The sequence below is a fragment of the Chrysemys picta genome, unplaced genomic scaffold (genome assembly GCF_011386835.1).
Source record: "Chrysemys picta bellii isolate R12L10 unplaced genomic scaffold, ASM1138683v2 scaf826, whole genome shotgun sequence".
NCBI lineage: Eukaryota > Metazoa > Chordata > Testudines > Emydidae > Chrysemys > Chrysemys picta.
The window spans coordinates 1-20,691 of record NW_027053533.1 but is presented as its reverse complement, the minus strand read 5'-3'; the positions used below and the strand labels follow the sequence as shown (position 1 = coordinate 20,691).

The window sequence follows — 20,691 nt, the reverse complement described above, 5'->3', positions numbered from 1 at the left end:
CATTCACATGTGCTACAAGCAGGCAGGTATCCCACCACCTGCCTTCCTTGCGGCCCATTCTGTGAGAGCACAAGCTTCCTCAGTGGCGTTCATGGCCCAGGCCTGATCCAGGACATTTGCAGAGCAGCGACCTGGGCGTCAATACATACTTTTTCTTCCAACTACACCATTACCCACCAAGTGAGAGATGACACTGGGTTTGGTTGGGCAGTATTGTAATCCATGTGTCCATGAACTCCGAGCCCACCTCTTACGGTATTGCTTGGGAGTCCCCGAACCTGGAAGGGACATGTGCAAACAGTTGAAGAAGAAAAAATGGTTACTAACCTTTCTGTAGCTGTTGTTACTTTTAATGTTTTCCACAAGTGATTAGTGATTTTTGGGTGTCTGATGTTCAGAGGCCGGGTGCTCCCACATTCTGATCTGGCCCCTTTAAAGGGTCTCAGTTAGGCACCCAAAATCACTAGTCATTGCTGAAACTCTTGGCATTTACCTCGATGTATCTAATGCAGGGTGAGGGAGGTGTGAAAATATTTGGGACCCTGTGTGAGTTATTTTTGTGCCCCAACATTCTACCCAGTTTGCCAAGCTAGGGGTCTGATCCTTTCCCCATGTTTCAGTCTTCCTCGTGATCCCCACACTGTTCTCTATTCACCACAGCCTCTCTGCCGCTCCCCTAAATTCTCCTTCCTGTCCCCATCCCCCTTCCCTCCCCCCCAGTCTCCCTCCCTGCCTCCTATCAGCCCAGGGGTGGCTCCATTAACTGAGTCTGCTCTTGGTTGTGTGCGAGATGGGGGCCGTTGTGAAGATTAGCCTGGCTGTAGGAAAATGGTGGCTAGCTGAACTAAGGGCCGTCAGTGGCCTGATCCTCACAGGGAATCACCTTGAGACAGTGGCCATGTGAAAAAGAGGCCAAGCATATAAAGTTGGTTCTTTGCCATTCCTAGACTGAGTTGGGGGCACGGAGAAGATGGGGCAGGGAAACAGAGTGACCCTGGGCATTCTGTGAGGTCATTAAACCAGAGCAGAGGTTAGTGTGGGGGACAGACCTGTACCCCCTCCTCACAGGGGAATGGGGGTACTGTCAATGACGGAGGTGGGGGACCAAGTGATCCTGAGGACCCTGCAAAGTTAATACAACCAGAGCAGAAGAGAGTGGGGTACAGACACCCTGAACTCCCTCTCTTCTCCAGAATGACCCTGACTACGAGAACTGGGGGGATCCTCAGAGAGCAGAAGAGAGCTGGAGGGGATAGATCCCTGCAATATCCGGAGTACTCCCTTTGGGATTGTGCCACCCTGCTCCTCCTGTAGGGAACATACAAGAACAAGCAGCAGTGAGGTACTCCTTGAAGGTTGTGAGCTCTCTGCAGTGGGGGCTCTTTAGTGTACAAGACCCAACAGATGGAGAGGGTGCCCCCTGCGGGTTTGGGTTCCCTCCTGAAAGGAGCTGGGAGGGTGTAGGACCCAACAGCATAAGTGGGAACCCCATTTCTCAGGGGAGGGAGGGCCCAGTAGCAAGAAGAAGAACCACTGGGCTACCTGCAGTGGGCTCTTGGTGAGATTTTCAGAGAGAGACTGCTTCTGACCCTCAGCTGTGTTTCAGGGTTTCACATCATCCAGACGATATACGGCTGTGATCTCCGGGAAGACAACAGCATTCAGGGGTTTTACCAGGATTCATATGATGGACGAGACTTTCTTACCTTCGATAAGGAGACCATGACTTGGGTAGCAGCAGATATTGGGGCTCAGATCACCAAGAGGAGATGGGAGGCTGAAGTAAATGACAACCAGCAGTGGAAACGCTACGTGGAGGGGAATTGTATTTCCTGGCTAAGGAGTGCTCTAGAGTACGGGAAGGAGACTCTACAGAGGAAAGGTAAGGCGGGGGACAAGCCCCACCTAGGGGGACACTACTGGCTACATCTCCATTCCCCAGCCCCAGTTCGAAACTGGAGCAGGTGGGTAGGGGGATATTCAGCGAACCTTGCACCAGGGATAGGTGGGGAAACAACCCCTTCCCCATCAGTTCTGCTGGAAAAAAAGATAAGAAATTGAAAATGTTAAAAGCAGTTCACTGTAGAGAAGCTGCATCTCCAGAGCCACTTGACCAAATGAGCGCAACTTCACATCACAAATTCTACCTCTTCCTCTGATGTGACACAGCCGTTATCAAGGCAATCTGTACTTGTGCATGTTAGAGCACTCTGCTTAATTATGGAAGTGCCACTTCTATGGACACCAGCTTCATTCACCATGTAATTCTTCCCCATTCACTGTCTGTACCATCATATTTCTTGTGTTGCCCCCAGCCCGTGTTCCATCAATGATGGTAGCTTTGTCCTTGTTGCCAAACTTCTCCTACAGTCATTTATGTGCTTCCTTCCATGCCATTCCCTACATGTGGAATTGCCCTCCCCATACTAACCTGGAAGAAGGCTCCCCTTGTCCTTAAAATTTTCGCCCTCAAGACCTACCTTTGCTGCAACACTTTCATACTTTACTTTTTGATTCTTTTATCAATAAGACACCAGATAATCACACTCAAATTTATTACCAAAGCTTTTTAGTTAAAGATTAATCACAAACATAGAAGGGAAGAGGTTAAATGCTTTAACACTCCAACTCAGGAGGACAGTCTGCTTCAAAATGTTAACTCACTATTACCCGTTTATGTACCTTGTCTGTTACCATATACACACATTTCCCAGATTAGTTAGCATCATTATACACCCTGATCTTTCCCTTCCCAAACAGTTTGCACTTGCTGTTCAAGGTTACTTGAAATTTCTACCCAGTCTTTTGCAACAATTATACTAATTGCTTATTTCTCTCACAAACCTCAGCAGAACATTATCTTGTCCTTTGCCATCTTTACAAATGCCAACAAGAAAAATCCATACACAGCATTGTAATGTGTATTTCAGTGCCAGGGGGCTGGGAAACTGATTTTTCAACATTAGCATAATTCCTTTTGAAATCCATAATACTGGGGTAAATAGATTTGGTAACAACCTACAAGAAATTAGCCAATTCATATTAGCTCGTTTGAGGGGCAATTTAGCACTGTGTGTCACTTTTTGTTTAATTGGCCCTTTCCATCTCTAATTGGTCAGTTTATTCAGTCCAGTTTTTGCTCCCTGGCCAGGGCAAGATTCTCCTCTCTTTCAAATCCAGGGACTGAGAGGAGATGGGTACAAACCTAGTGTGTGATTGACACCTGTATCTGGAGTTTAGTGAAGCCTGTCAAGGTATTTGTGTCTCTGTGGTTTGGAGCAGAGGCCAGGTCAGGGACCTGGATTCAGGATTCACCGTTGCTGATACTGTGAATTCGGCACAGAAATCCTCTAACATGGTGGTTCTCTCTCATCAGAGGGATTCTGTCTCATGGACTCTCATCCTCTCCCACTGCTCGGGTCTCAGAATTTCATGCTGCAAAGCTCTAGAAAATGCTGCCTGGATTAGAGCTTGAAAACACCTAACTTGAGTTTCTTCTTTTTCCCAGTGTGCCCAACAGCTAGAGTGAGGGACAGGTCATCTCATGACGGCCTCACCACCCTCTCCTGTAAGGTCAGTGGATTCTACCCCCGGGACATCATTGTGACCTGGCTGAAAAATGGGGAGAGCAGACAGCAGGAGACCTACTCTGAAGGCATCCTACCCAATGGGGATGGGACCTACCAGACCTGGGTGACAATGGAGATTGATCCCAAGATCAAAGCCCATTATTCATGTCACGTGGAGCATGAAAGCCTGTTAGAGCCACTCTCTGTCTCCTGGGGTAAGGAGTTTGTGTGTTTGTCTGTTTTCCTAGTGGGAGAGGGGGAATCCATTAAACTCAACCCCTGAAAAATTCTCATTCGGATTTATAGGCTGAAGCTGGACTTTCTCAGGGTCTGTGAGGCCCTGTCCTCTTTGGCTCTGTCCCCCTGCAGTCAAGTTCTTGTGCTAGAGCTGGGGCTCATGTCTTGCTCTCCAGTTTGCTGCCTCTGGGGCTGTTGGATACATCTCAGCAATACAGTGTCTCTGAAGGGAGAAGATTAACAACAAGACATTAAGGCCTGAAGGGATCATTCTAATCATCTGATCTGAGCTCCTGCCTAGTCCAGGGCAGGGGGGAATCACAGTCTGGTCATCTGTGGGCAAACCAGCGCTGATCCTTCAGAAAGAGATTTCCATTCCAGATGTAGTCTCCAAGGGATGGAGAATTTATCACATCCCAGGAGAAGCTCAAATCTGCCCCTTATTTCCAGACAGAGTTGGTCTTGCTTCAGCTTCCAGCCCGTTCTCAACTTCATGCACTCGTGGTCCTGCCATGAGTGCAGGGGACGGGACTAGATAAGCTCTCGAGGTCCCTTCTAGTCCTAGGATTCAGCAGGTTCTCAGAAACACGACTCTATGGGCCCATGTGGCCAGAGGTAGAGATTTAATGCTGGGAGCAGCTTGTTTCTGTGCGCAGTGATGCTGGAAGAGAGGGTCTGGCCTTGGAATGGAGCGAGGAGGCAGATTAGAGCCCTGCATCGGGGGAGTGTCTCCTATGCCCCAGCACAAGGAAGTCGAGAGAGAATTTATTACCCATCTTTTTGCTTGGTTAATTGGGAAGTGGAAAAATGCAGCATTTGGAAGTGCAAACAATTTCTAAAAGGGCAGCCTGCACTGGAAATCTAGTCAACAGATGGTTTCACATCATAATCCTGCTACTACGTCCCCTGCCAATTTTTGTGTCATAAACCACATTTCCTTATTCTCTTAGAAATATTTTTCTTTTTGCTGTATTATTATGTGGATCTTTCAGACAACAGGAGAAGCTGATTAATGAAACTTAAAGTGTATACAGAACTTGGGGTTTAACAGGTTCATATAAACCAAGAACAGTATTAAAATATCTCTGTCGTCCCCTCTTCACTTCCTGCCCCCTCAAAAAACATGCATAGTGTCTAACTATATTCATGGCAGGGAAATCCAGAGCTTTGAGGTCAGTTTCCAGTTTGTCACCAGAATCACACAATGGGACTGTGTTCCATTAGTCATGAAAGTCAGGGTGGTCAAGGGGGAGTTAGGGGCTGGGAGCCAGGACTCCTGGGTTCTGTTTCTGGAAGGGGAGTGGGGGCAGGTGGGTTAGGGGAGGAGGGTCTGGAAGTCAGGATTCCTGGGGTCTATTCCTGGCTCTTTCACTGACTCACTGTGTGATCTTCAGCAAGTCTCCCCCTTTCCCGTTTAGGGACGAGACTGACATTCGTGCTCTCCCATAGTTCGGTTTATGAAGATTGATTAATGTTATAAAAGTCTTCTATTTTAAGTGCTAAATATTTATTATGAATTGAAGTGGTAGAGGCTGGGTCTAGTGTCCAGGACTTTCTGTGGTGGGGTATAATGCCTGGTAGGTGCATGGTGGCTGCATTGGAAGGGGTGGATGGTTGCAGGATTCAGCCCTTATCTGGGGAGCTGACTGACTGATCCCTGCACTGGGACGAAAGGGGGGTTTTAGTGGGGGATTTTTCCCCATTGCTCATTCTCTCCATTCCATTTCAGAACCAAATAATAGTCTGATTCCCATTGTGGCTGGAGTTATCACTGCAGCTGTCCTGATTGGTGTTATAATCGGAGTATTCTTCTGGAAAAAGCAATGCCCAGGTAAAGTGGCTGGGCTGGGGGCATTTCCTGGACTTGCCGGGCCCTGCACACCTACCTAAGGCCAACAGCAATACAGGAGCCAGTGTCAGTACTGTGTGACTGTCCCACTGTGGGACTGAGCTAATGACCCCGATGGGAGCTGCTGGAGGGCCAGACCCAGAACCTTGGTGCGGGTTACAGTTTATATGAGGCTTGGTTTTCCAGCGATCCCAGCAGCCAGTGGACTGAGATCTTTGGAAACTGTCTCGTGTCTTTCTCTCCTGCCGATCGTGAGCGCCTGGGACCTTGAGTCCATTACTGGCGCCAGGGGTCCTGTTTCTGAGCTGTGGACACAGATCGGAGTCGGTTCCTATCTCGGGAGCGGCATTCACTGAAATTTGCCTTCTCTCTGCAGGGAGGACGGGAGACGGCTACGCTGTAGCTCAGGGTAAGTGACAAGAGACCCATCGCCTCTTTTCAAGTGACCATCTCTGAACAGCCATCAGTATTTGCTTGTGGATTTTAGCCTGGAGCCACTGACAGGAGATCCTCGCTCCCACTCATAGACCTTGTCTACAGTGAGGCTTTTCGGGAAATCTCCAACTATTGCTCTAGTACCATAGAATCCTAGAACAGGAAGGGACCTCGAGAGGACATCTAGTCCAGTCCCCTGCACTCAAGGCAGGACTAGATATTATCTAGACCAGGGATCTCAAACTCAAATGGCCACGAGGGCCACATGAGGACTAGTGCATTGGCTCGAGGGCCACATCACTGACACCCCTCCCCTGTTGCCCCCAGCCCTGCCCCAACTCTGCCCCTTCTATTAGGCCCCGCCCCTTCCCTGCCTTTCCCACCCCTTCCCTGCCCCCATTCCAACCCCTTTCCTTGAATTCCCCACCCTAACTCCACCCCCTCCCTGCTCCCAGGGGGTGCAGGAGGGGTGCGGGGTGTGGCCAGGGCTCAGGGCAGGGAGTTGGGGTGCAGGATGGGTGCAGGGTGCGGCAGAGGGCTCAGGGCAGGGAGTTGGGGTGCAGGAGGGGTTTGGGGTGCGGGCTCCGGCCCAGCGCCGCTTACCTAGAGCAGCTCCGGGGCCAGGACAGGCTCCCTGCCTGCCTGCCCTGGCCCAGCGCCACTCCGGGAAGCAGCCGGAACCACATGCCTGCGGCCCCTGGGGAAGGGGCCACAGGGCTCCGTGCACTGGCCTTGCTGCTCCTCCAGATACCTCCCCCAAAGCTCCCATTGGCCACGGTTCCCGTTCCCGGCCAATGAGCGCTGCGGAGGGGCGGTGCCTGGAAGGGAGGGCAACGCACAGAGCCCTCTGCCCCCACCCCCACTCCCCGCCGCCACAGGGACGTGGTGCCGGCCGCTTCAGGGAGCGGCGCAGGGCTTGCGGCGCCACGGGGGCTATAGTTTGCCCACCCCTGGCCTGGAGGGGGTGGGGAGTGGGCCACGGGGAGCTTTGCAGGCTGCAGGAACTAGCCCCACAGGCCACATGTTTTAAGACCTCTGATATAGACCATCCCTGACTAACCTGCTCTTAAAACCTCCAATGAGAGAGATTCCACAACCTCTCTAGGCAATTTATTCCAGTGCTTAACCACCCTGACAAGATTTTTTTCCCTAATGTCCAACCTAAACCTCCCTTGTTGCAATTTAAGCCCATTGCTTCTTGTCCTGTCCTCAGAAGTTGATGAATACAATTTTTCCCCTCCTCCTTGTAACAACCTTTTATGTACTTGAAAACTGTTATCATGTCCCCTCTCTGTCTTCTCTTCTGTGACTAAACAAACCCAATTCTTTCGATCTTTCCTCATAGGTCATGTTTTCTAGATCTTTAATCATTCGTATTGCTCTCCCGTGGACTTTCTCCAATGTGTCCACATCCTTCCTGGGCACAATGCTCCAGTTCAGGCCTAATCAGCACAGAGTAGAGAGGAAGAATTACTCCTTGTGTCTTGCTTACAACACTCGGGCTAATCATCCCAGAAAGATGTTGCCTTTTTTTGCAACCGTGTTACACGGTTGACTCATATTTAGCTTGTGATCCACTATGACCCCAGATTCCTTTCTGTGGTACTTCTTCCTAGGCGTCATTTCCCAATTTTTATGTGTGCAATTGATGGTTTCTTCCTAAGTGGGGTAATTTACATTTGTCCATATTGAATTTCATCCTATTTACTTCAGATTGTTTCTCCAGTTTGTCCAGATCATTTTGAATTTTAATCCTGTCCTCCAAAGCATTTGCAACCCCTTCCTGCTTAGTATCGCCACAATCTTAATAAGTGTACTCTCTATGCCATTATCTAAACCCTTGATGAAGCCATTGAACAGAACCAGACCCAGAACTGATCCCTGAGGGTATGTCTACACTACGAGAGTAGTTTGATTTTACTGAAAGCGAATTTGTGGAACCGATATTACAAAGTCAAACGTGTGTATCCACACTAAGGACGGTAATTCGACTTTGTGAGTCCACACTAACGGGGCAAGCGTCGACATTGGAAGCGGTGCACTGTGGGCAGCTATCCCACAGTTCCCGCAGTCCCCGCTGCCCATTGGAATTCTGGGTCGAGCCCCCAATGCCTGCTGGGGAAAAAAATGTGTCGAGGGTGGTTTTGGGTAACTGTCGTCATTCAACCCTCACTCCCGCCCTCCCTCCCTGAAAGCGCCGGCGGGCGATCAGTTCGCGCACTTTTCTGGTGATTGACAGCGCGGACGTAACAGCACTGCAAGCATGGAGCCCGCTGCGATCATCGCTGCAGTTATGGCCATTGTCAACATCTCGCACCTTATCATCCACCTTTTTCAAAGGCAGATGCTGAGAAATCGGGCGAGGAGGCTACGGCAGCGCGGCGAGGACATTAAGTCTGAGAGGGGCACAGACCTCTGGCAAAGCACGGGACCCCGCGCCGTGGACATCATGGTGGCAATGGGTCATGTTGATGGTGTGGAACGGCGATTCTGGGCCCGGGAAACAAGCACAGACTGGTGGGACCGCATAGTGCTGCAGGTCTGGGATGAATCACAGTGGCTGCGAAACTTTTGGATGCGTAAGGGAACTTTCCTGGAACTTTGTGTCCCCTGCCCTGAAGCGCAAGGACACCCGGATGCGAGCAGCCCTGACTGTCCAGAAGCGAGTGGCCATAGCCCTCTGGAAGCTTGCAACGCCAGACAGCTACCGGTCAGTCGCGAATCACTTTAGCGTGGGCAAATCTACCGTGGGGGTTGCTGTGATGCAAGTAGCCAACACAATCGTTGAGCTACTGCTCTCAAAGGTAGTGACCCTGGGAAACGTGCAGGTGATCATAGATGGCTTTGCTGCGATGGGATTCCCAAACTGCGGTGGGGCTATAGATGGAACTCACATCCCTATCCTGGGACTGGCCCACCAGGCCAGCCAGTACATTAACAGAAAGGGCTACTTTTCAATGGTGCTGCAAGCACTGGTGGCCCATAGGGGACGTTTTACCAACATCAATGTCGGATGGCCAGGCAAGGTTCATGATGCTTGCGTTTTCAGGAACTCTGGTCTGTTTAGACGGCTGCAGGAAGGTATTTACTTCCCGGACCACAAAATAACTGTTGGGGATGTGGAGATGCCTATAGTGATCCTCGGGGACCCAGCCTACCCGCTAATGCCCTGGCTCATGAAGCCCTATACAGGCGCCCTGGACAGTGAAAAAGAACTCTTCAACTACCGGCTGAGCAAGTGCAGAATGGTGGTGGAGTGTACTTTTGGACGTCTGAAGGGGGGAGATGGAGAAGCTTACTGACTTGCTCTGATCTCAGCGAAACCAATATCCCCGTTGTTATTGCAGCTTGTTGTGTGCTCCACAATCTCTGTGAGAGCAAGGGGGAGACGTTTATGGCGGGGTGGGAGGTTGAGGCAAATCGCCTGGCTGCTGATTACGCCCAGCCAGACAGCCGGGCGATTAGAAGAGCCCAGCGGGACGCACTGTGCATCCGGGAAGCTTTGAAAGCTAGTTTCCACAGTGAGCAGGGTAACCTGTGACTATTAAGTTTGTTTAAACAGAAGCTGAACCTGCCCCCGTTTCTTTACCCAGTGAATGTTGACTATCGTCTCCAGTTACATATCTTGTTCACCCCGTCCCCTCTCTTCCAACACACCTTTAAAAATAAAATAAATGAAACTTTGTTCGTTAACACTGTTTTCTTTATTAAGGATTTCGTGGTAAAGTGTTGAAACTGGGACGCAGACTGTGATGGGGAGTGGGTGTAGTGATGGAAAGGACGCTTCTAAACTCGAGGAATGACAGGCTCCTGCTCCTAGAGAGGTCCGCAGTGGTGGACTGGTTGTTTCAACGGAGCCTGCCACCCCTCCTTTTCGGGACTCTGTGTGTGGGGGCTATGTGACTTTGTGGCACGGGGGGGAGTTACAGATCCCCTGCTGCGTGGCTCTGTCATCCAGGCTAAGGACCGCTGTAACCGCCCTCCCCCGCCACAAACTCACATAGCCCCCCCACACAGAACATGAAAACCACCTCCCAGACTGACCAGGGTGCCTAGTGACTGCAATGTGTGTGTGACCTTCTGCTGAACCTGCCCCCGTGTCTGTACCCTGGTAAAGGTGACTGTCCTCTCCAATTACCAACTCCCTTCCCCCCCTTCAAACACACTCTCCTCTAAAAGAACATGATGGAAACAGTAATTAACAGAAACGTATTTTTTATTAAGAACTACACAGTTAGGGGATGAAACTGGGACAGGGGCTTGGGTGAGGTGCTTTTGGAGTGAAGGAAAGGACTTATAAAATCTTTGGGAATGAGAGCCTTCTGTTACTTGAGCAGTCTGCAGGGGTGGAGTGACTGTTTTCACGGCCCCTGCCGCCCCTCCTTCTTGGGATTTTGGGTGAGGGGGGGATGGGACTTTGTGGCAGGGGAGGGCGGTTAGAGAGAGAATGCAGCGGGGCTCTGTCCTCCTGCCTCCGGTCCTGCAGAACATCTACAAGACACCGGAGCGTGTCCGTTTGCTCCCTCATTAGTCCAAGCAGCGTTTGAGTCGCCTGCTGGTCTTCCTGACGCCACCTGTCCTCCCGTTCGCTGTGTGATCGCTGGTATTGCAACATGTTCTCCCTCCACTGGGTCTGCTGTGCCGCCTCGGCTCGGGAGCAGCCCATAAGTTCTGAGAACATCTCGTCCCGTGTCCTTCTCTTTCGTCGCCTGATCTGCACCAGCCTCTGGGAGGGGGATGCCGGGGTAGCTCGGGAGACACTCGCAGCTGTGGGATGGGAAAAAGGGAGTGAATTCCTCAGAAAGATACAATTTTGCAAACAATGAATATAGTCTTTCCCTGTGAACAAGACCATGCTCAGTACCTATCACATGCGCACTCAGTACAAGGTCGAATTTTCGGCCTTCCCATTGAGTGCCTGGGGTCTTGCTGTACAGATCACACAAGCAGGGCCGGACAACGGAATTCGGCTAGCAGGTGGACATGGTAAGCCGTAGACTTTTGGCTGCTTAAAGCTTAATTTATAGCAGTGCCCTCCTTTCACGTTCCAAGCAATGCTCCTAGCGTTGGCCAGTTCCTGCTGCCGGCAATCCGGCCAGCGTGAACTTTGCCCCTGTCCCACCCCCCTCGCGGCTGTCCCTGGGAAAGATCCCTCCATGCTGCCCCGTCACGCCTCCACCGCGTGTCTGTAAACCGCCGGTTACAGTTATGTAAAGGAACAGGCAATCAGTCCCAATACTAACATTCCCCTAATTCAAAGCAGGTCACCATTAGTGATATCTCTCTGATGAGGATTTCGGAGACAGAGAAAGACCGCATGTTGCGTGAAGGCCAGCAAGCACCAGGGCCGTATGCCGCCATGCTTTGCGAGGCAATGATCCCGGAGTACTTGCTGCTAGCCTGGCACGGAAAAGTTTCCTACCATGGAGGACGCAATAAGGCCGCTCTCCCCAGGAACCTGATGCAAAGGCTTTCACAATACCTCCAGGAGACCTTCGTGGAGATGTCCCAGGAGGATTTCTGCTCTATCCCCGGACATATTGACAGAATTTTCCAGTAGCTGCACTGGCAAGGACTAGAAACTAAAGCGCCTAGGGCAAACTAATCATGAAAAACCCATTGTTAAGAGACCATTCCTATTCTGTTCAAAATAAATGTTTAAAACACTTACCTACTGATGTTTCCCCTGATTCACGGTCTGGGTTACCACCTTGGGAGGGTTGGTAGGGGATCTCCGTGAGGGTGATTTCCCCTGGCTGTCGGGGAAATCAGCGTTGAAAGCGCTGTCGACTGCCTCGTCCTCCACATCTCCTTCCTCATCTTCCCCGTCCGCGAACATCTCCGAGGAAGCAGCCGTCGACAATACCCCATTGTCAGAGTCCACGGACAGTGGTGGGGTAGTGGTGGTGGCCACACCTAGAATGGAATGCAGTGCCTCGTAGAAACGGCATGTGTGGGGCTGGGATCCAGAGCGTCAGTTTGACTCTTTGGTCTTCTGGTACCCTTGTCTCAGCTCCTTAATTTTCATGCGGCACTGTGTTGCATCCCGGCTGTATCCTCTCTCCCTCATGGCTTTGGAGATCTTCTCTTAGATCTTGGCATTCCGTTTTTTCAATCGCAGCTTCGAAAGCACGGACTCATCGCCCCACACAGCGATCAGATCCAAGACTTCCCGATCAGTCCATGCTGGGGCCCTCTTTCTAATCTGCGATTGCGTGGTCACCTCTGCTGGAGAGCTCTGCATCGTTGCCAGTGCTGCTGAGCTCGCCACGATGTCCAAACAGGAAATGAGATCAAACTGGCCAGACAGGAAAAGGAATTCAGATTTTCCTGGGGCTTTTCCTGTGTGGCTGGTCAGAGCATCCGAGCTCGGACTGCTGTCCAGAGCGTCAACAGAGTGGTGCACTGTGGGATAGCTCCCAGAGCTATTAGCGTCGAATTACGTCCACACCTACCCTAATTTGACATGGCCATGTCGAATTTAGCGCTATTCCCCTCGTCGGAGAGGAGTACAGAAATCGATTTAAAGAGACCTCTATGTCGAAATAAATAGCTTCGTTGTGTGGACCGGTGCAGAGTTAATTCGAGTTAACGCTGCTAAATTCGACATAACCTCCTAGTGTAGACCAGGCCTGAGGGACCCCACTTGCTATGCCCTTCCAACGTGACTGTGAACTATTGATAACTATTCTCTGGGAACAGTTTTCCAACCAGTTCTGCACCCACTTTATAGTAGCACCATCTAGGCTATATTTCCCTAGTTTGTTAATGAGAAGGTCCTATGAGACATTATCAAAAGCCTTACTAAAATCAAGTTATACCACATCTACCATTTCCTCCCATACACAAGGCTTGTTACCCTATCAAAGAAAGCTATCAGGTTGGTTTTACACAATTTGTTCTTGACAAATCCAGGCTGACTGTTACTATCACCTTTTTATCTTCTAGGTGTTTGCAAATTGATTGCTTCATTATTTGCCCCATTATCTTTCTGGGTACTGAAGTTAAACTGACTGGTCTGTAATTCTTCGGGTTGTCCCTAATCCCCTTTTTATAGATTGGCACTATGTTTCCCCTCTTCCAGTCCACTCTGCCATCTTCCATGACTTTTCAAAGATATTGGTTCAGATATCTGCTCTGTCAGTTCCTTGAGTATTCTAGGATGCCTTTCATCAGGCCTTGGTGACTTGAAGATATCTAACTTGTCTAAATCATTTTTAACTTGTTCTTTCCCTACGTTAGCCTCAGATTCTACCTCAGTTTCACTGGTGTTCACTATGCTCGACGTCCAATCGCTATAAAACCTTATGGTGAAAACTGAAACAAAAAAGTCATTTAGCCCTTTCCCCATTTTCACATAGAATCATAGAATCTCAGGGTTGGAAGGGACCTCAGTAGGTCATCTAGTCCAACCCCCTGCTCAAAGCAGGACCAACCCCAACTAAATCATCCCAGCCAGGGCTTTGTCAAGCCTGACCTTAAAAACCTCTAAGGAAGGAGATTCCACCACCTCCCTAGGTAACCCATTCCAGTTCTTCACCACCCTCCTAGTGAAAAAGTTGTTCCTAATATCCAACCTAAACCTCCCGCACTGCAACTTGAGACTATTACTCCTTGTTCTGTCATCTGGTACCACTGAGAACAGCCTAGCTCCATCCTCTTTGGAACCCCCTTTCAGGTAGTTGAAAGCAGCTATCAAATCCCCCCTCATTCTTCTCTTCTGCAGGCTAAACAATCCCAGTTCCCTCAGCCTCTCCTTATAAGTCATGTGCTCCAGCCTCCTAATCATTTTTGTTGCCCTCCGCTGGACTCTTTTCAATTTATCCACATCCTTCTTGTAGTGTGGGGCCCAAAACTGGACACAGTACTCTAAATGTGGCCTCACCAGTGCCGAATAGAAGGGAATGATCACGTCCCTCGATCTGCGGGAAATGCCCTTACTGATACAACCCAAGATGCCATTAGCCTTCTTGGAAACAAGGGCACACTGTTGACTCATATTGCACACTGTTGACTCATATTCAGCTTTTCGTCCACTGTAACCCCTAGGTCCTTTTCTGCAGAACTGCTGCCCAGCCATTCGGTCCCTAGTCTGTAGCAGTGCATGGGATTCTTCCGTCCTAAGTGCAGGACTCTGCACTTGTCCTTGTTGAACCTCATCATATTTCTTTTGGCCCAATCCTCTAATTTGTCTAGGTCCCTCTGTATCCTATCCCTACCCTCCAGCGTATCAACCTCTCCTCCCATGTTCTTTTATTGTCTTTCTTTCCTCATTGACTAATGGGCCTACCCTATCCTTGGTCTTCCTCTTGCTGCTAATGTATTTGTAGAATGTTTTGTTGTTACCCTTTATGTCTCTAGCTAGTTTGATCTCGTTTTGTACCTTGACCTTTCTGATTTTGCCCCTACATACTTGCATTATTTGTTTACAGTTATCCTTTGTAATTTGACCTAATTTCCACTTTGTGTAGGACTCTCTCTTGATTTTTAGATCATTGAAGATCTCCTGGTTTAAGCCAGTGTGGTCTCTTGCCATCCTTCATTGCTTTCCTGTGCAGTGGGATAGTTTGCACCTGTGCGCTTGATAATGTCTCTTTGAGAACTTTCCAACTCTTCTGAACTGTTTTTCCCCTTAGACTTGCTTCCCATGGGATCTTACCTAGCAACTCCCTGAGTTTGCTAACGTCTGTCTTCTTGAAATCCATTATTTTACTGTGTTGTTTTCCCTCCTACCATTCTTTAGAATCATGAATTCTGTCATTTCATGATCACTTTCACCCAAGCTGCCTTCCACTTACAAATTCTCAACCAGTTCCTCCCTATTTGTCAAAGTTAAATCTAGAACAGCCTCTCCCCTAGTAGCTTTCTCCACCTTCTGAAAGAAAAAAATGTCTCCAATACATTCCAAGAACTTGTTGGATAATCTGCCCTGCTTTGTTATTTTCCCAGCAGAGGTCATCTTCAGTAGTGTAGAGTGGCTGTAGACACATGTTCTGTAACCTTGCTCAGGGGAAGTCTAGATGATGCAGTGGTTAAAAACACCTGAACTCCATCTCCTCAATTGCTCCACTTTTGCTATCACTGGTGGAATTGCATTGCTTGCGGGGATGGGTCCCAATTTTTCTAGTGCAGAGAAGGCGATGGTCAGGAATGTATACGGTGGTGTTGGGCAGAATTATTATCCCCCTGGAGCTGTGCTGTGTGTGGCTGAGTGTGACCCTGAAGGTGTCTGACCTGCTTTTAATGTTACACTTCTTTTGACTTACCTGAAAGTTGGTTTGGTGCTTGTGAAGTCTGGGCCTGATCCAAAGCCTGTTGAAGCCAATGGGCGTCTTTCCATTGACGTCAGATCGGCACCAAGCTGTCACCTCGAGGACCACGAGTTCAAATCCCCTCCTCAGTTGTCTCCTGCAATTAGCTTTAGGGACAAGACCAAGACTAAAACTATGGGAAATATTTACATAAATGATGGACTGTCTCAGAGGCCATCTAATGCCTGGCACCAAGAGTCAGTATAAAATGCGTAGATCTGCCGGGCCCTGCTAGGGTGTAGCCGTCCAGCTCTCTCTTTACCCTCTCAGGGGTGTCTCCAGCGGGTACCTGAGGGGGTTTGAGAAGTGCCAACACAACCTCCTCGGAGCACCCCCCTTCCTCCTACAGTTGGCCCTGAGTCGTGCTTCCCTCGCTCCTCCTCGTTACTCCAGAACAACGGAAATTCACATGCAAGAACTTTGTTAACGTGGAGTTAAGGTTGCAGGTGCTCAGCCCTGCCCTGTGCTCCCTGTGTCCTGAGAGTGTTGAATTCCCAGAAGTCAAAGGTTGGCAAACTAGGATATGCCGAGGTAGAATGATGCTTCCCATGCAACTCGAACTCTGCCCCAGTGGGTCTGGGAATAGGAACAGGAAGTAGAACAGCACCAGGCCAAACCAAACTCACCCTTGTCTGTGTGCCCAGCACCGCCCCAAATCCGCGTTCCTCTTCATGCCATCCACACTGTTCTGTGCAGCGCCATTGATTAAGGCGGGAATTGCTGTCGATTGGCAGGGTGTGAGGGTGAAGTCTGTGGTCTGCTTGAAGGACCCATTTGGGTACAGACCGAAGGGGGCAGAGTTGAGGTTGTTTGGCCTGAGTATCCATAGCCCAGCATTTCTTAGTTTGCTAGCCTTTGACTGTTGAGTGTTCAGTGCTTCCATTCTGAAGAGACAGGAAAAGCACAAGTCAGTGCTGACCTCGTACAATGGTAACGTTTTTCGCATGTGAATAGTGGAAATCCAGGGCAGCTGCATTGTAGACTGATCTGTGCACCAACCACCTCACTGCTAGGGAAGAGTAAGGTGATGACTGTTCCCTTTGGATAAGAGTCCCCCGTATCTATTAACTACACTGAAGCCCTGCCTTGTGAGAGATGCTAATATACTCTCTCTTCTCCTCCTCCTCTGCACAGCAAGTGACCAAGGATCTAGTGGCTCTGACAGATCTGCCAAGGGTAAGTGAGGGGGGCTCTAGCCTGGGGGTTCACTGCTCTCACTGAGGCCTCTGGAGAGAGACACCTAGTCCAAGTCATTGGACCCTGAGTCTCACTGGCCCGTCCCCTCTAGCAAACCAGCCCCACGGAGCAGAACAGGGGAGTTCTGGATCTCTTATTTCCCTTTTATTCACACAGGTTTGCAGCCAAATCCCCCTTGTTTTCTCTGCGATGAATTTAGGTGTGAAAGACTCTAGTGAGAGGGGTTTCTCTGTGGCTGCTGATAGAGCATTGGGTGAGATTTGTAATGATAAATCCAGCTGCTTCAGAGAACAGTCTCCAGTGAACCTGCAGGAGGGACAGAGCCCAGCACCTGAGGCTCCAGGAACACAGATCTCTGACACTGGAGCTAAAAGCTTTGTCGGCGGGGTTAGAGATTTTGTCCACTAAACATGGAGCCACTAGGGTGACCATCCATTATGGCAGGTTCCCTTTAATAGACGTTGCCTGTGTTTAACTTCTGCAGCTTAACAGAGCCTGTTGGAGTCTGTGCCACAACCTGAGGGGACCCCAGAGAGGAAGATGGATGAGCTCTGCTCTGTCTCCCTACAAGAACCAATCAACCTCTCCCAGCTTTTCTCTGGCACTTGGAGTATCCCAAGTGGGATTTCTGGCCTCATTTATCTGCTCACTGAACCACGTTTTACCTTTTAGATGTAATAGTTTTCTGTAATAATGTTTTATTTGCACAAAATAATTTCCAAAATGTTAATGGATAAAAACTCTTTTAGTAAGAGTTTAGTATTTGCTAGCATTTAGTGTGTGCACTCAATGCTCTACGCTGCGCAGTGCTGTTTGCACATTCTGTACGGTATGCTAGATATGTGAGCAGTAACTGCTTGTGTGTATATGGTGGGGGACCTATTTTTTTTCTGTAGAATTTCATGATTGTAACATGGTAAATGGCCTGGTCTACTCACAGCTGGTAGCACTGTTGCTATCATCAGCGGAGGAAGTCTGCTGGACAGGAATAAGTGTCTGCATTTAGTTTATAAGTGCCTCTAATGGCCTGTTCACCATTTGTAGAGCCATAGAAATGCTGGGCTAGAAGGGACCTCAAGAGGTCACTGGCAAGACCAAGTAAACCAAGACCATCCCTTGTCACACCCCAATGGCCCTCTCCCTCAAGTCCCCTGGGAAGGCAGATCAGTATTGTATGTTGCTAACACTGGTGCAGTATTCTGGGAAGGGTTAAAGGTGTGAGTGAGTAGGTTTCAGGAGGCCAAAGGAGGGAGAGAGAGACAAGGGAACGGGTTAACTTGACACTCCAGCTAGGCCTGGATAAGAGGTTGACTCCAGCCCAAGGACACTGCACACAACAGATTCTCTGCTACCTGCCAAGAAAGAGGGGGGCCGAGCTTCCAACCCTGCCCTGCCATAAGAAAGGAGACTCACAGAACAGAAACTGGAGGGGCTGTGAAAACGAGGGAGACAGTGAAGGTCAGCGAATGGGAGAACAGCCGTCTCCCATCCCCTGAAGCCGGAGTGTTTTGGGGAAGCTGAGGAAGCAACAGAAAACCGGTTCAGACTGGGGCAGAGAGCAAAAGCCCTCAGGAACACCTAGGGTAAAAACCCTCCCGAGAGCGGAAGCAAGTTGGAGATTTACAGCGGACCCCGGACGACCTGTGCCCAGGGAAGAACTCCCGTCCCGCCTTCCCCCCCGCCGCCTTCTTACATTACACCCAGACTTGGGTTGTGCGTGTGAGAGTATGGGTTAGGGTTCAGGGACTAATGTTTCCTTCCTTCCTCAGAGTGACGTGGGAAACACGCAGCACTCTCCGCTGTTATTTTCTTAATAAAACTTTAAACTTAGTTACTTGGTGTGCTCTCTTCATCTCCACCCCTAAAAATCCCGCTGCCTTAGACTGATCACCTAAGGTCTCTGGCAGCTTGGTAACATAAATCTGTCACACCCTGACAGATGTTTGTCCAGCCTGTTCTTAAAAACCTCCAATGATGGAGATTCCACATCCTCTGTAGGTAACCTATGTGACTAAGTGGGATATTTTCCTAATGTTGTGTATGTATACTGTGTGTGCCTCAGTTTCCCCCATGTGCTGCATGTCTAACCAAGGTGGGAGGAGGGGTGTCTATTGTTGCAGAGGACCAGGTGTGACTCAGTCTAGCAGCCTGGACCCCAGACCATAGCCTGGACACTTTGTAACTTAGCAACTGATGACCTGAAGGCCCATCCCAACTTGGAGCCAGCCAGTTATGGGCAGCAGAGAGAACAGAGAGCTGAAGAGAGAGAGTCACCTGGAGATCTGTTTGCCTGGGAAAGAAGACAGAGGATGGCGGCGGGGCCTTGGAGGGGATATAGGAGGGACCACAGGAAGGAATCGTCACTTCTGGGCTGGGAACAAGGAGCCGCCTTAGCCCACCTGGGTGGGGACAAGCCCAGCAGGCTGGTGCTGAGAATTTCTTGCTCAAGGCCCCTGAGAACTTCCTGTGTTAGGTTCAGACGTACAAGAAGCCCTTCTGTTTTGCACCAGCTGGGAGTCGATGCAGTCCAGAGACGGGGGGCTGCATTGCTTCTTTTGGGTGTGAAGCCTTCTCCAGGGGTCCAGTCCAAGTAGACTCACTGCGGCGCGGTCACAGCGAGGAAGGCATGCTGAAGGCTCAGATGTGTGGTACTGGGAGGTGGAGGAGCCTACGGCTTAAACCCCAAGCAGCAAGTATGGTCAATACATTAAAGAGCGGTTCCTCCCATGGGTTGTGGAAGCTGAGAGCGCATTTGCTTGGGGGTCTGCGGCAACCTGTTCCACAGATTAGCTATCCTCATAGAAAGTTTTTCTTAATGTCTAACCCAGGGGTGAGCAACCTTTTTGTCCCGAGGGCCACATCGAGGTTGCAAAATTGTATGGAGGGCCGGGTAGGGAGGGCTGTGCCTCCCCAATCAGCCTGGCTGCCCCCTCCCACTTCCCGCCCCCTGACTACCCCCCTCAGAATCCCCAACCCATCCAACACCCCCCGCTGCTTGTCCCCTGACTGCCCCCTCCAGAGACCCTCCCTGCCCCTAACCACCCCCCCGGAACCCCACCCCCTACCCAACCCTCCCTGGCCGCCCCGCCCCTTATCCACACCCCTGCCCCTGCACAGACCCCCGAGACTCCACGTCCCCTGACCGCCCCCCCCCCCCAGAACCTCCACCCCATCCAACCGCCCCCTGCTCTCTGTCCCGTGACTGCCCCCCGGGACCTTCTGCCCCTTATCCAGCGCCCTGGCCCCCTTACCATGCCGCTCAGCGCAGCAGGAGCTTGCAGCCCCGCCGGAGCTAGACACACTGCCCCGCAGAAGCTCACAGCCCTGCACCCTTACCTTGCTTCTCAGGGCAGCAGCCCGGATGGAACTAGGCGCGCTGCCCTGCTGGACTGCGCAGACCCACCTGAGCGCTGCCCGGGCGGCGGCATGGCTGTGGGGGAGAGCAGGGGAGGGGCCAGGGGCAGCCTCCCTGGCTGGGAGCTCAGAGGCCAGGCAGGACGGTCCCGCAGGCCGTAGTTTTCCCACCCCTGGTCTCACCTAAATCTCCATCACTGCAAAGCATGCTGACTTCCCCCTTCTTCTATTTTCAGTGCAGCTGGAGAGGAGTTGATCTCAGTCCTCTCCCTAACAGCCCTTAACTTATAGGAAAACTTATCAGGTCCCCTCACAGTCTTCATTTCTCAAGAATAAAGATGTCCATTTTTTTAACCTCCTGTCTTGCATACGACACCTTTGTTAATACACTGCAGAATGATATTTGCCTTTTTCACAATAGCCTCACATTGTTTACACATACTCAGTTTGTCGTCCACTGGAACCCCAGCTCCTGTTCTGTAATATTGGTACCTAGGCTGTTTAATGCATTTCATTTTGTCCTCCTGGCTGAAATATTTGCACTAATCAAGATAAATTCAACAAAGATGGTTTCAGACCAATTCTCCAATTTGTCAAGATTGTTTTGAATTCTAATCCTGTCCTCACAACTGCTGGCCCCCCTTCCCAGCTTGTTCGGGCCTGCAGCATTTCTAAGTACACTCTCCACTAGAGCATCTAAATCATGAATGAAATGGTGAAAACTGTCAGAGCCAGGACC

The 20,691-nt window shown here is 50.2% G+C and overlaps 1 protein-coding gene across 4 annotated transcripts; it reads left to right on the top strand.

Annotated features, from left to right (window-relative positions):
- The first annotated feature begins 683 nt into the window (after positions 1–683).
- On the top strand, positions 684–18,428 carry LOC135979423 (class I histocompatibility antigen, F10 alpha chain-like). 4 transcript variants are annotated; one of them, XM_065579789.1, is made up of 7 exons: positions 695–1,342; positions 1,607–1,882; positions 3,509–3,784; positions 5,536–5,637; positions 6,032–6,064; positions 16,536–16,577; positions 17,083–18,428. In XM_065579789.1, exons 2-7 carry the CDS (start codon positions 1,723–1,725, stop codon positions 17,085–17,087), a joined length of 618 nt encoding a protein of 205 aa, XP_065435861.1. In that variant the 5' UTR covers positions 695–1,342; positions 1,607–1,722; the 3' UTR covers positions 17,088–18,428. The 4 variants fall into 4 exon arrangements, with proteins under 4 accessions (XP_065435862.1, XP_065435865.1, XP_065435864.1 ...); XM_065579790.1 differs by lacking the exon at positions 6,032–6,064 and having other exon boundaries at positions 684–1,342; XM_065579793.1 differs by lacking the exon at positions 16,536–16,577 and having other exon boundaries at positions 685–1,342.
- The last annotated feature ends 2,263 nt before the right edge of the window (positions 18,429–20,691 follow it).